The 12885-nt window shown below is 36.9% G+C and overlaps 1 protein-coding gene across 1 annotated transcript in view; it reads left to right on the forward strand.

The window, feature by feature from the left end:
• The window catches only part of CNTNAP2 (contactin associated protein 2), a 770772-nt gene that overhangs the window by 613382 nt on the left and 144505 nt on the right, over nucleotides 1-12885 (forward strand). The window contains exon 15 of the mRNA XM_040057848.2: nucleotides 8049-8176. Coding sequence (XP_039913782.1) covers nucleotides 8049-8176 — 128 coding nt within the window. The remainder of the gene's footprint in view (nucleotides 1-8048; nucleotides 8177-12885) is intronic.

Consider the following 12885-nt stretch of genomic DNA (forward strand, 5'->3'; position numbering starts at 1 on the left):
ACAGTGTGGCCTACCATGCCTTCCCTGTGGCTCAAATCCTAATCTCTGTCATTCAGTTTTCTCATAATGCTTTGAGTAAATGCAGTAAGAGAATATCTGTGTACAGTCCCGCAGAACCCAGCTGCCTCTGGAGCTGACACCGTTGTACACATTGCAGGAGTTACAGGGGTTTTTAAAACTTCAATAACTATCTTGTGTAGAATCCTTTCTCATTTATCCAGTGTGTGGAGATATAACACACTTCCCTGTGTGTGGAGATATAACACACAGAGACAAGAGGTAATGATATCACAAAACCACAGAAAGGTCAGGAAGAAATTAACCTACAGATAAATTTGCATATCACTTCAAATCAAGGTCATCCATCTTTTTAGCAAAAGCAGTAAAAAAGGAACCTAATTGGAATTAAATCAATTCTAAGTGATATATGTGGGTGTTTACTAGCAGAAGGAAAGTATCCTAGTTTTGCTTGTGCTTGATAGCAGTGTTTACATAATGAATAAAGACATCTGTTAATTACCTCTATGCTGCACCATTGCTTTAAATGTGCTTGAACATCTTGGAGCATTCAGTTTCACACAATTATTTCTGATGAATGGATTTACATTTAAAATGTTTTGTAGTGGGATATTTAATTATTCTAACTAGAGTGCTTTCATGATAATGGACCCCACTTTCCTTCCTCAGTAGACACAGAAATAACATTCATTATATTTATAGCACAATTTGTAGATAATCTTTCAAGGTTTAATTTTGGTAGGGTGTTTGTTTAGTGATGGTTGTCACAAATTTCTTCTTCCATTTGACTCTGGCATGTTTTAAATAGCTGTTTATTCCCCATCTACTCACCTGTTGCTGGATCATGGTCTACCTTCCACAGGCCTAACAAATTATTACAACATCAAAAAATCACAGTCCTGATGCGGTATTCGCCTTTAGATTACTTTTACTGATCATTTTTCAGCTACAAACAACTTCTCTATTTATTAGATAAGCAGAGAGAAAAGATAATAATTTGTAGGATCACTGATTCCAGCTTCGAACAGCAGTAGGTTAAGAAATCCTTGTGAGGAGAAAAGAGCTACAGATGTACAAGCTGTGTGCTATATAAGAAAACCTAAATAAAACTGGTCATCTGTCCTCATGGGGTAAGTGCCACTTGGAGAGAAGGATCACTGCTGGGGAATTACCTTCTTCCACACACTTAGGAAAGTAAAATGGGAAGGAAAGTTCTGAGACTGGAGACAAAATTAAAGTACAATATGATAGTTGCCTCTAAGGACTGAAACTGAGGTCTTCTGAGGGGACACACATTATGTGCAACACCCTAGAAATACAGTGTTTTAAAAATGTGAACTGATTCTAGATATGGAAAATAAGAGGTTGTGGTTGGTACAATTAAACTTTGATGTCAGGTAGAATGGAGAGAGTTTAATGAAAAATGGGCTCAAATACCTAATTTTTCTTAAATATCAGTGGAGATGTGGTAGAGGCCTTTATAGAAAGGAAATAATTAGTCAAATAGTAACATGGAATTGTAATAATATGGGACATAACTTTTTCTCCTATATTTTGTCTCTTCATTGGCTACTTAGATCATTATTTAGTAGAGGGGTGCTGGTATGCTTTTTTTCTATGTGATGTCTCGCAAGTAACTTAAATTTGCTGTCATCCAAACCTGTGATGCTTTTCCAATCTGTGGCTCTTTTGATGTTGATGGAGGATATTTACTCTTGTTACTTGGAGAAGATGCCAACTCCCAGTTTTCAGGCAATTGCAGAGAGTGATAAGGTCTCTCCTGAGTCTCCTCCAGGCCAAAGAACCCCAGATCCTTGAAGTGCTCCTCACTGGGCTTGTGCTCCAGACCCCTCACCTGCTTCATTGCCCTCTTTTGGTCATTCTTATCATATGTGTGGAGATTTTGTGAGGTTATCTAATCAAGCACTTTGTTCAAGGGTGCGGTCAGTATAAGCCTTTTCCCAAAATATTTGTTGTCAAAGTTATACAATCCAGACACGATCTAAATCACAGCACCCTTATATTCCCGGTGTGCCTACCATAGACTGGTTTCAGTTTTGTATGAGATATATGCAGAGATGTCATGTGAGGATCAACACTGCAGGAAGTGCCACTGGAAAGGTGGGAGTAGTTGTAGATGCTTATAAAATTGGGTTTTACTGACGTTTTCTGGATGCAGTAAGTACCATACTTCTTTCAGTTTTCTGGACCAAATTCAACACAAAGTTATGCACTTCAGGACTGTATTGGACTCAACAGCCATATAGGGGCTGAAGTCAGCATTAACTATAGCCATCTGTTATTTTGTCATGCCATAGTCAATTATTTTTATTTAGCTCTTTCAATCATACAAAATAAAACTGTCAAAGTTGTCAAGAACTCCAAGAAATGAAGGCTCTGAGCTGCCGCTCTGATGTTTAATATTTCTTCCGATACAGATCCTTGTGCCCTAAAAATCCTGCCAGAAGTACGTTTGGTCTGATAGTTTGATAGGATGTGATCCAAAGGCTTGTGGCTAGTCAGTAGTACAGATGCAGCAAAGAATTCATCATTTATTTGCATGGACCTTGCAGCAGTACATTCAGTAGTGCAGTTATTAAAAATATACATTTCATTAAATAACGACTTCTAGTGTCCACACAGTAAAATATTACCATCACTGTAATGCATTCAGATATACAAAAGTGTAATTAAAATTCTTGATGTTTTAAATTAGGTAATTTTTATAACAAGTGGAAATGCTCAGTAGAGTTCTTCATTATTTTCTTACCTCAGAACTACAGTAGCCTGCTATTCCATGGGAAAGTTCAGCATCTGTGAGGAGATTGTACAATAAATGTAGGTTTCTCTTTGTCAGAATGATATACGAAGACAGACATTTAACTTTCTGGGGCATGTTGAGTAGCTGAATGGGGTGTTATTTTATTGTGCTTCAATTGATTACACCTGTTCAGAGGAGAGCTTTCTCATTTCTGTCATAAGACAAATCATTTAAAACTTTAAAATTGCTAGAAAACTTTTGAGACGTCGTTAACTGTGGGTAATTTTTAATATTTTTATAAACTAATATATTTTAAAATATTTTGAGATCAAATAATAATACTTATTTAAAAATGCCAAATGAAATTGGACTAAGAGAAAAAAAAAAAACTATTTGAGAAAGGTATTGCCCTTTCCAATGTCAAATTTTCCTTTAAAAATTCCCATATCATCCATTTTCAGCTCTACATTCACAGAAGTTTCTTTTCTTGGCTTCAGCTGAATCCCAAGTCATCTTGTCTCTGTAATTACCCAAGGGAAAAGAGACATCCCAATTTAGCATTTCTTCTAAAGGAAATGTCACATATGTTCCCTGACTTACTTAAAAAAAAAATTGAAACTCTGACACAACATTGATTAAATTGTTGACAGATGCAAAGATCAATTACAGCATGAAAGAATTCCTAGATTTTGTTCTTAAAATATCTCTGTATTTTAATAGGAAAATTTAAAAGTCAAGTCAGATGAATTGCTGGACCTCAAAAGAAGAGAATACATAAATTTCCTTTATTTCTTCAAAACAACACTAATGAAATGAAGATTCTAAGAGCTGCTCTGCTTGAAGAGGCTTTCTGTCTCAACTGGTCTTTTGGAAGGAGAATATGAGCAAATACTCAAAAAATGCATATTTTCACTGGATACTGGTTCCATATTGTTCAAAAGGAAGCAAAGCCCCATTTGGTATCTCCATTATTCACCTTTCTTTGTGATTATTCAGTTTCTCACAAACTCCTATTTAAAAGGAAAGTCAAGAAGTCCTTTCAGGCAAGAGAACCTGTAGAACCACTGTCAACTCCAGCAGTCTCCTTCCTAATGGATTTTTTTAAATGAGGATATTTCTGACTAATTTCTTGGTGTATCACCCCTTAAATTAATTTAATCTAGTCAATTCGATCTTGTGATTGATTATTTGTGAATGCTGCACCATGAATTTCATAATAATTTATCTTTACTAATAGAAGTCAAAGTTTGGATTTATGTTCGTAATTTGGGTGCTGAGATTAGATGATCTTTCATCAAATTATTTAGACTTTCAGGAGGTGAGTGGTCTCAAAAGTAAAGTATTTTCTGCATGCTAGAGGAGTTTAATTGCCTTAAAATCAGTCTTAACTGTAAGAGTTCCTCCTTCTTTTGCTTTTAGGAACCACATATTTCCTAGGATCTTATCCTGTCCAGTGCCAGAGTATAGAAAAACTTTAACTGAGTTATGATCATCTGTCAGTTTTTATGACCCTGTATAGTAATGAGAAATTTTCCATAATACCCCCTGTCAGACAAATCAAGGGTGAGTCATTAGCTCCAGCTTAACATATAAAGGCATCTGAGGTGACAGGACACATGGGAAAGGGACAAAAGAGCCATAAGAAACCCTGAGAACAGGAAATAAAAACTTTTGTCCTAGAGTATATTGTTTGCCATTTATAATTCCAAAGGGCAGAGCCCTGGGTATAGGGTGAATCTAAAAGCATGGGGTTTGTGCTGCATAGTATGTCTCTTAAAAGGTTAGCTAAATTTTATCAAAACCTTTTAAGAGTTAGTTTTGCTTTAATCCTAGATTTTGTTTGCCCGGTTTTTAATCCTGTTAATTAGATCTTGTTTATTTCCAAGTAACTCACTTCCAGACTATTACATTTGCTGCCAAAGTTGCATTGTGCATTAAATTGTCTGTAATATTCATTCTTCTTAGCAGTTTTAATATAAATAAAATTCTTGCCAGATATTTTTGGAAGAGAGGAAATACCAGTATTTAGCATGTCTGTGCCCTTCACAATGTTTTCACAGGCATTGGTTTGCAGATCCTAACTGGAGTAAACTGCTTTACACCTCCCTCAGCTAGATTATGGAAATGCAGGGATTTATACAGAGGTGCTCACATAGTAAAAACCTAGGTCTGTATACCTTTGAAAATGTCATACTTCAGAATTTTCATTCTTCAATCCACTGCTAATCACTGAATTATGTGTGCTTAACACTATATTTTCAGTCCAGTCAGTGTTTTATTTGTATAATCAAAATAACTTCAGTTCCTCAAGTCATGAAACCATATCTTTTAAAACCAAGTCAATTTCTACCTGTAGTACATTCTTCGTTTGTTTTGCTTTGTACGGCTGGGCTCATAATTAAGTGCTGTCTAACAAAATCGGAGAAAATAAATTACTCCAGTAGCAGTAGTCTGGTTGTATTAAATCATTATGTAAACAAGTTAATAATGATACAGAATCTTATCATTACTTTGAATATGTCATTTGCTGATACATATAAAATGCATTTCTTTCTTTCATACCACTGAATGCTTATAAAGAGTAAGTAGATGATCATAATCAAAACAGTGATAAATCTCACACTAATATCTTCTACTTTCATGCAAAGACACCCGGAAGCACTCTGCAGACTGTTATATATAGATAGGAAAAGAAATTAGGAATAGAAAATTACACTGAGATTTCATCAATATCTCCTGGTAATAATTACAGGATTTGATCAGATTCATTCATCTCCCATTTGGCTATTAATAGGAATATGACACTCTATGAATTCAATCTTTATTCTCTTGAGGGGATTTTCCTTGGTGAGGAAAAACTTCAGAGACTTTCTCCACCCCATTAATGTGCAAAGTCTTTAAATACCGTCAGAAGCATTATCACTTGCAGGAATTGAGTGTTCGAGCTGTGATGATTTCTAAATGTGTTGTACAAAGTCAAGCATAATAATCAGTCTTTGGTATAAAACTTTTTGATTTTCTCAACACTGATTAGTATGTCCAGAGGAAATACAAGTACATTAAAAAAGCATAACAGAGCCATTCGGTCTCTGAGTCTGTCTGTCTTATTAGCACATGAGTGGGCCAAAAATCATCATTATCCCATTTTTGTAAAGAGTGAAAGGACTACCCAGGTTCTTCTGTTGAAAAGGCATCTCACCTCTCTCAACTCTTAGTTCAGCACTCCCAGTCCTCAATAATTTCATTGCAGGGGAAAATGCAATTGCTACAATGATGACACAAGTAAATGATGACCAGAAAATAAGGCTATTTCTGAAAAGAACTCTAACATTTAGCTTTTACTGTCATGACAACAGCTTTAAAGTGACCATATCACTAAGTGCACAAACAAATATTAAAATTAGTAAAAACTTATCAGTAAAGAGGGGGGATTTATTACTGCTTCTTTTTATTTCCTTCAAAGAAAGTGAAAGCTATTGGTGACAGGAAAATTGCCAGCCTTAAAAATCCTTATTTGGAGTTGAAATATTATCCAGTTTTGTGAGACAGGAAAGGAAAAAAAAAAAAGAATGCCAATAGTTTTCTTTTTACCACTCTTCGAAGAATGCTTTATTTTAAATAGATATGTCCAACTTTAAAGTGTTCTTTGAAAAAGTAAAAATCAGCAGAGAAAGCCAGTCTCAGAGGAAAACCTCAGAAAGAGTAAAGTGATGACCTACATTTATCCTCTATTAGAAGAGAGTGGGTCCCATGGATGCAGTCTTTAGCAGTGATGAAGATTAGGTCTACATACCTGTCTTTGTGATTCACTTTTTTCTTTCTTAAATGGAAAGTCCTTTAATCTTTCTTTTCTTAAACTGCTTGTCTCCAAATGGATGAAAAGTATGCCTTTGTAAAGGTCATGGTGATCTGGGGATGAAAAGCAGTATGCTACAAACCAGTACAATGTGCAGAAGCAGCCTGCCAGGGTTCTTGCTCTCCATTTTCCTCCCTTTCTATCAATGTCCTGTAGCAACCTCACCAACAGAGCACCTGCTGTAGCTGTGTCCGTCCAAAGAGGGTTAATGATCTCAGCAACTCAAAGAGTCACATAACACAAAGGAGCAAGTTCTCTGAAGGGTAAGAACACACAGATTAAGTAAAACAGTTACCTGCTATTTGAAAAACTCTAGTAATTAAATCTCTAATTACTCTCTTCATCACAGAGAACAGACACTAGTTCCAAAGAACTGCTGTTTGAAAATGTGGTGGTTATTTTCTTAATTAATTCAGTTGTGCTTCTTTTTAAAAGAGTGTTTTGCTTTCCATCTCTTCAGATGGACCAAATAAGCATGATAACTGGAGATGCTACAGGAAAACAGTACTGTGCTACTGGAAGACTCTGAACATTACCACAGATCTGAACATTATCACAGATCCCTGCTGCGCTGCCCAGTTATTAGCAATATAATGAGTCCGATCCTTGAGTCATCCAAGTCAGAGATGAAAAAGACTTTCATTTTCCTGAAATCATTACAAGTTCTCGGTTATAGTCATATTGTGTGGTTCAGTTAACTTTTCTAGATACTGAATTCATCCTTCCTCCTGTGATATTTTTGAACAAAAGAATTGATTTTTTAGATCAAAAAGTTCCTTACTTTAGATACCCAATTACATAGTAGGATAGAGCTAAAAAGAAGGCAAGGGGGGAAAAAAAGAGAGAGAGAAATAGATGGATTTATTTTGTCTCCTCTTTCTTTTATTTCTGTCAAAAATCATAATCTTAATACTATATATAGAGCTTTTTTTTGTGTGTGGAAAATTTAGCCTTGTATGTGTGTGTTTATGTAAAAAACAAATAAAAACACAAATAAAACAAAACCGAAAATACAAACCAACAGAAAACCAACAGTTATTGCAACCAAAAAAAAAACCACAGAGGCAAACCAGCTGAGAGATAAAGTGCCTAATTAAATATTGCTTATTTCATTTTCTATTTGGAAGAAATAACACTCAATGCTAGTGGGTTCATCTCTTGAAATAATAAAGGAAAAATATTGTAACTGTGCACAGTGATTTGGTCTAAGCATGAAAAAAGCACTAAGTTAGTTGCTGCAGTTGGAATGAGGAGCTCTAAGACATGACAATAAATTGAATTTTTGTGGTCTTGCTAACTAAAATGGGGTTTGAGCTGCATGCAGTTGTTGCATACCCATTCTTTTATTGCTTAGATCAAGGAAAATAATTTCATATGCTTCACAATTGCTTTGTTTTTATGTCTCTAACTCAGGAGGAAAGACAGTGGGATGTTGTCATACAAAGAGCACCTACCAGTCAGCCAGGTGGTAGTTGGAGACCTCGACCGGCCTGGGTCTGAAGCCAAGGTGTCCGTGGGTCCCGTGCGCTGCCAAGGAGATCGTAAGTTCTCTGGTTTTCTTCTGCTTACTCCTGGGTAGAAACTCAGTTGGAAAGGGATAACTTTGGAGACACCCTGTGGGAACTTATAGCTTGTCTGCTCAAAAGACCTTTTGCTATGAAAGCATGATGTGAGACATTTTGTCTATGAAAATACTCATATAATGGCTTACCTTTTCATTTAAAATATCAATAGACTTCTTTATTTTATGGTAAATGTGGCAACTTGGATTGTTCAACTAAGTGTATGTAGATGAGTGGTAATACAGATTGCATAATAAGATCTCTCAACATCTGTGTTTCTGTTGGGTACTCTTCTCAGTATCGTTATCATTACTATGCTTATAGGATATAAATGGTAGCATGATGGCAAAACTAATCACAGAGTAATCTCTGGTTGTAGTGTATAAAATTTGAAAAGATTGTTATCAGATCGACTGATTAGGACTAGATGTTTCCATGTAAAACATTGGGAGTTTTCTGTTGTAGTCTCTGGTTTCCAGGCTGAGTGATGATAAGAGGCATATATCCTCCAATTTGACCATCTAGTGATAGAGTAAATCAGTATCATGTATAAATTTCCACTTCACAAACACTCAAAATTGGAATGCACTGAGGAAAACTGTAGTCTCGCTTCAGTCTGGTTTATATTTCAGGAGGAGAAATTCACTACCAGAGGCAGAGCAACTATTTAAGGCCCTTCTAAATCACACTTCAAAAATTCAAACTCAGTGCAATTGACACGCGTTTTATATGTCCGCTGTGTTTTGAGGCAATTCTTTTATAATAGGTGCAGTGAAGAAAGGTTGTCTGATTTAATTTGAAACAACTAATATTCGTGAGAACTATAAATAATGCAAAACCCATCCACAGTAAAGACTACCATAACTCAGCCTGTAAGACTAAGGTGATGCAGAAATATTCACATAATATATTTGTTGCTTGTTATTTATGGTGTTTGACCAATCACAGGTCAGTCTGTGTTTGTTCGTGTCTCAGCTATGTTTGATAAACTTTTTTGTAATAGGCTCTTACAACTGATGGCAAAAAAAAAAAAAAAAAAAAAAAAAAAAAATTTCTTGCACCCATATTCTTCATATCCTGGATCTGAGTGCTTCTAGAAATGTCAGTCTTTGAAGCGTAAGCCATTTCTAAATATTACTATAAATGAAACCTCATCTGAGAAGGCAATAGCCTTTATTAGAGTATGGCTGAGTGACACAGCCTTTTGGAAACTGAATGGGTGTATTCCTAACATTCTGGTTAATTTCATTTTCTCCATGAACTTTACAGATATGATTCATGGTTTTTAAAAAACTTTGTCTATGAATAAGTTTGAATTTCCTTCCAAGACCATATATTATTGTCAAAAATCTGGTATAATTTTTCTCACGGGAGATAATATAAACCCTAACCCTTTGCAAAGCTCCTGTGCATTTACTGATTCCCCTTTGTATTCTTTCTTGATTGTATACAACAGCTGCTGTTTCACCTTGTGGAAAACAAGGTTTCTGTTCCAGAGAAAATGCCAAAATTTTAAACTGTGCTTCTGTTCCAAATTTGAAGAAAGATCCAAAGTAGTAAATTTCTGGGAAAGGATTAACAACAAAAACAAACAGCAAATCAATAGGGGTTTTTTTGTTTTCTTGTGTTTTTTTCCTTTTTTTTTTTGTATTACATGCATCAAAACCAATACTATTAGTACTAAAGTGACATCGAGTGTCATCACAGCACAGTTTATGTGTTCAGTTAAATTCAGTTGCATGTGTAAATGAAATAGAGGTATAGTTATGAAAACTGTCTAAGAAATACAGATTTTTGTTTTATTTGCAAGGAAGGTGGAAAAAGTAACAAGAGAAATAAAAATTTACCAAATTAGAAGAATTTCTCATTGTGGTTGCAGCCAGTACTGTGACAACTTGTCTTGCCCTGAGGGTTGTCCATACCATTTGTTGTATTAACCCATAGTCTAGTGGTAGTTTGCAGTGCATTAAGTCATATTTTCCCACCACATTTACAATATAATTTGCTGCAAACTTCACAGCTAACTCTGTGTAACCTCTAGTGACAGTGACACGTCACTTAGGCCAACTCACAGCTGTACCTGAGTATAGGAGTAAGAGTACTATACAACTGATGGCCTTTGCAGTCCTTAAAAAGAGACAGCTGAAAGCTTAATGTCTGAAGGCGAAGAAGATTAAAGAAAACAAAGATATTTGTCATTTCATACAATGCACTTCTTCCCATGCTCATCAAATTCTCAAGACTCCATTAATCAGCAGAGGCCACAACAATTAAGTGTTCCTATATTATTGACTGATCAAAGTAAAGCTGAAAATCCTCCATCTCACTGCAATTTGTTTTGACACAGACCAAGGAAGATTTCAGAATCATAACTGTTTTTCTGTTGCAAAAATAACTATATTACTCTCTCAGAAATATAGGGTTTATTTTGGTCCCACAAATCACAACTGTATTTTTCTTTTTGCCGGATTTATTACCTGATTAAGGCTGTTCTTCAATAGTGTCTGTTGTTGGAGATAAAGATCAGAAAACTGGATTATGCATGATTACACATCTTTGTGTTCCAGAAGTATTTTTCATATTTAAATGCAGCTCACAAAACACTACTTGCATTCTGAAAAGTAGTCAGCAAAAAGGGCTTTTATTACCTCTCTAAAGATCTGCTTAAACTGCTGTATTCTATCAGAATGGTGAAGACTCATCTAGTCAATGTGACAAAAATCCCATAAATCTGGTCTGGGGCCTGTTTTGCACCTTGTATTAAATATCCAGGATGTCCTTTTCCTATTTGCTATTTTAGTGTTGAGGAATGCTTTCTTAACATCTAATGATTTTTCTAAATGGTTATCTACTGAGGATGCAAACTTATCGTATTTCATGGAGAACAGATGTACAAAGAGGAGATGCATTTGGTGCAGGTTTTGACACTATACTGCAATGATTCAAAGATCAAGCAGGGGTTTTCAGCACATGTCAACTCTACACAGAGTTAAAGCAAAGCTGTCCTTGCTGACCAGAACTGTATGAGTGTTGTACTTACAAAATGACAGTGGCAGTTTGTCAGCACATTCTCAATATCTTCTTAGCAGAACTGGAATTTAAAGTATAAACGAAGAAATTCAGTCCTTAGTCTCTATAGTAATACTGGATAAGGGAACTACTCTTGTTTTCCCTGAAGTAAACTTATTCTGTGCAAGATCTAGAAAAAAGGCACCATAGAATGATAAATTAATAATTTTTATTCTTCAATTAACTTTGAGACACTGATTAAAATCCCTTTACAGACCTATTACAGTTTTACTAATACTCGTGCAATAGGACCTGGACTCCTCAGCTGCCCAGCATTTAACCTTGGCCAACCAGTAATAGAAGGACCTTGTCCATCTCTTTGTGCTATTTCACTGTAATGCAAAGGGGCACCTTGAGTCTTCTCCCTTTAGAGGAGGACACAAATGTGCTGAGGGAGGGGTTGTGGCTAAGCTCAGCCCGAGGTAGTAGATCAAGGCTTCAAAAGCAGATTTGGTAATTTCTTCTGAAACCAAGCTGAAGTACTTAGCTTGTCTTGGTGGGCTATTGTTACAGAGATTTCATCAATAATCATATTGAATCAAAATTACATTTTTGGCTTCTGGCACCTTTCGAAGAATATTTTTCATTCCTATGTCCGGTTGTGTCCCCGCTCCGGGTGGGAGCTAACCCCCAGCTAGCTCGGGTCAACACAGACACAAAGTTTCCAGTTCGTTTTGGCTTCTCGGCTTGGCAGCTGGACCCAAAGGTGACAGTCAACAGCAGCAGAAGAGAAAAGGCTGGCTCTCAGCTTAGCAGGTTAAAGGATGTTTATTAGCAGAGATCTCCAAGCTCCGAGGCGAGCGGCTCGGTGCTTCCAGGTTGAGAACCCCGCGGCTGAGAGCTTCTAGGTGGAGAACCCAGCGGCTGAGAGATTCCAGGCTGAGAACCCAGCGGCTGAGAGCTTCTAGGCTGGAGAACCCAGCGGCTGAGAGCTTCCAGGCTGAGAACCCAGCGGCTGAGAGATTCCAGGCTGAGAACCCAGCGGCTGAGAGCTTCTAGGCTGGAGAACCCAGCGGCTGAGAGAGTTTGCTCCTCCCTCCCACCCCCTATAAGCGGGGGAGGGTCCCAGGGAGGATACAAAAAAGACCACAAATCAGGGGTTTCAGGGGGTAACAAGGTGTGCCCACCCCCAAGCTTCAGACCACTAAAATCCAGAGCCAAAGGAATTCCCCCCAGGCTGCCTATCACCTGAAGCTCTCTCACAGAGGTTTCACAATCCGGGAGGGACCCCGGGAGTGATTGACAAGCTGCCCCAGAGAGGGGGGTTGGGGCAGAGGGGATGTTACATGTCATGTGAGGTATGGGATGATTGACACAAAACACCTTATTATACAGACAACACAAAAGGGATACAGAATTGGGGATACAGTGACACGAACCATAACATAAACTTCTTACAAAAATCTAATAAAACAGTTCTGCACCACCACACATTCCCATTAGGAAAATACCAGTTTTCACAAAGCTTCTATATTTGCCACCTGCTAAGAGTATGAGTTTGCTCTTTTTAAGCCCAGAGGGGAACAGACTGACTATTCTGCTCTGGATTTGCTTTTCTCCTTGAGTCTAATTTTCCTTTTGTCCCATTTCCTCTATAGCAAAGACAGAATTTAAAGGGG

The sequence above is a fragment of the Hirundo rustica genome, chromosome 1 (genome assembly GCF_015227805.2).
Source record: "Hirundo rustica isolate bHirRus1 chromosome 1, bHirRus1.pri.v3, whole genome shotgun sequence".
Classification (NCBI taxonomy): Eukaryota; Metazoa; Chordata; class Aves; order Passeriformes; family Hirundinidae; genus Hirundo; species Hirundo rustica.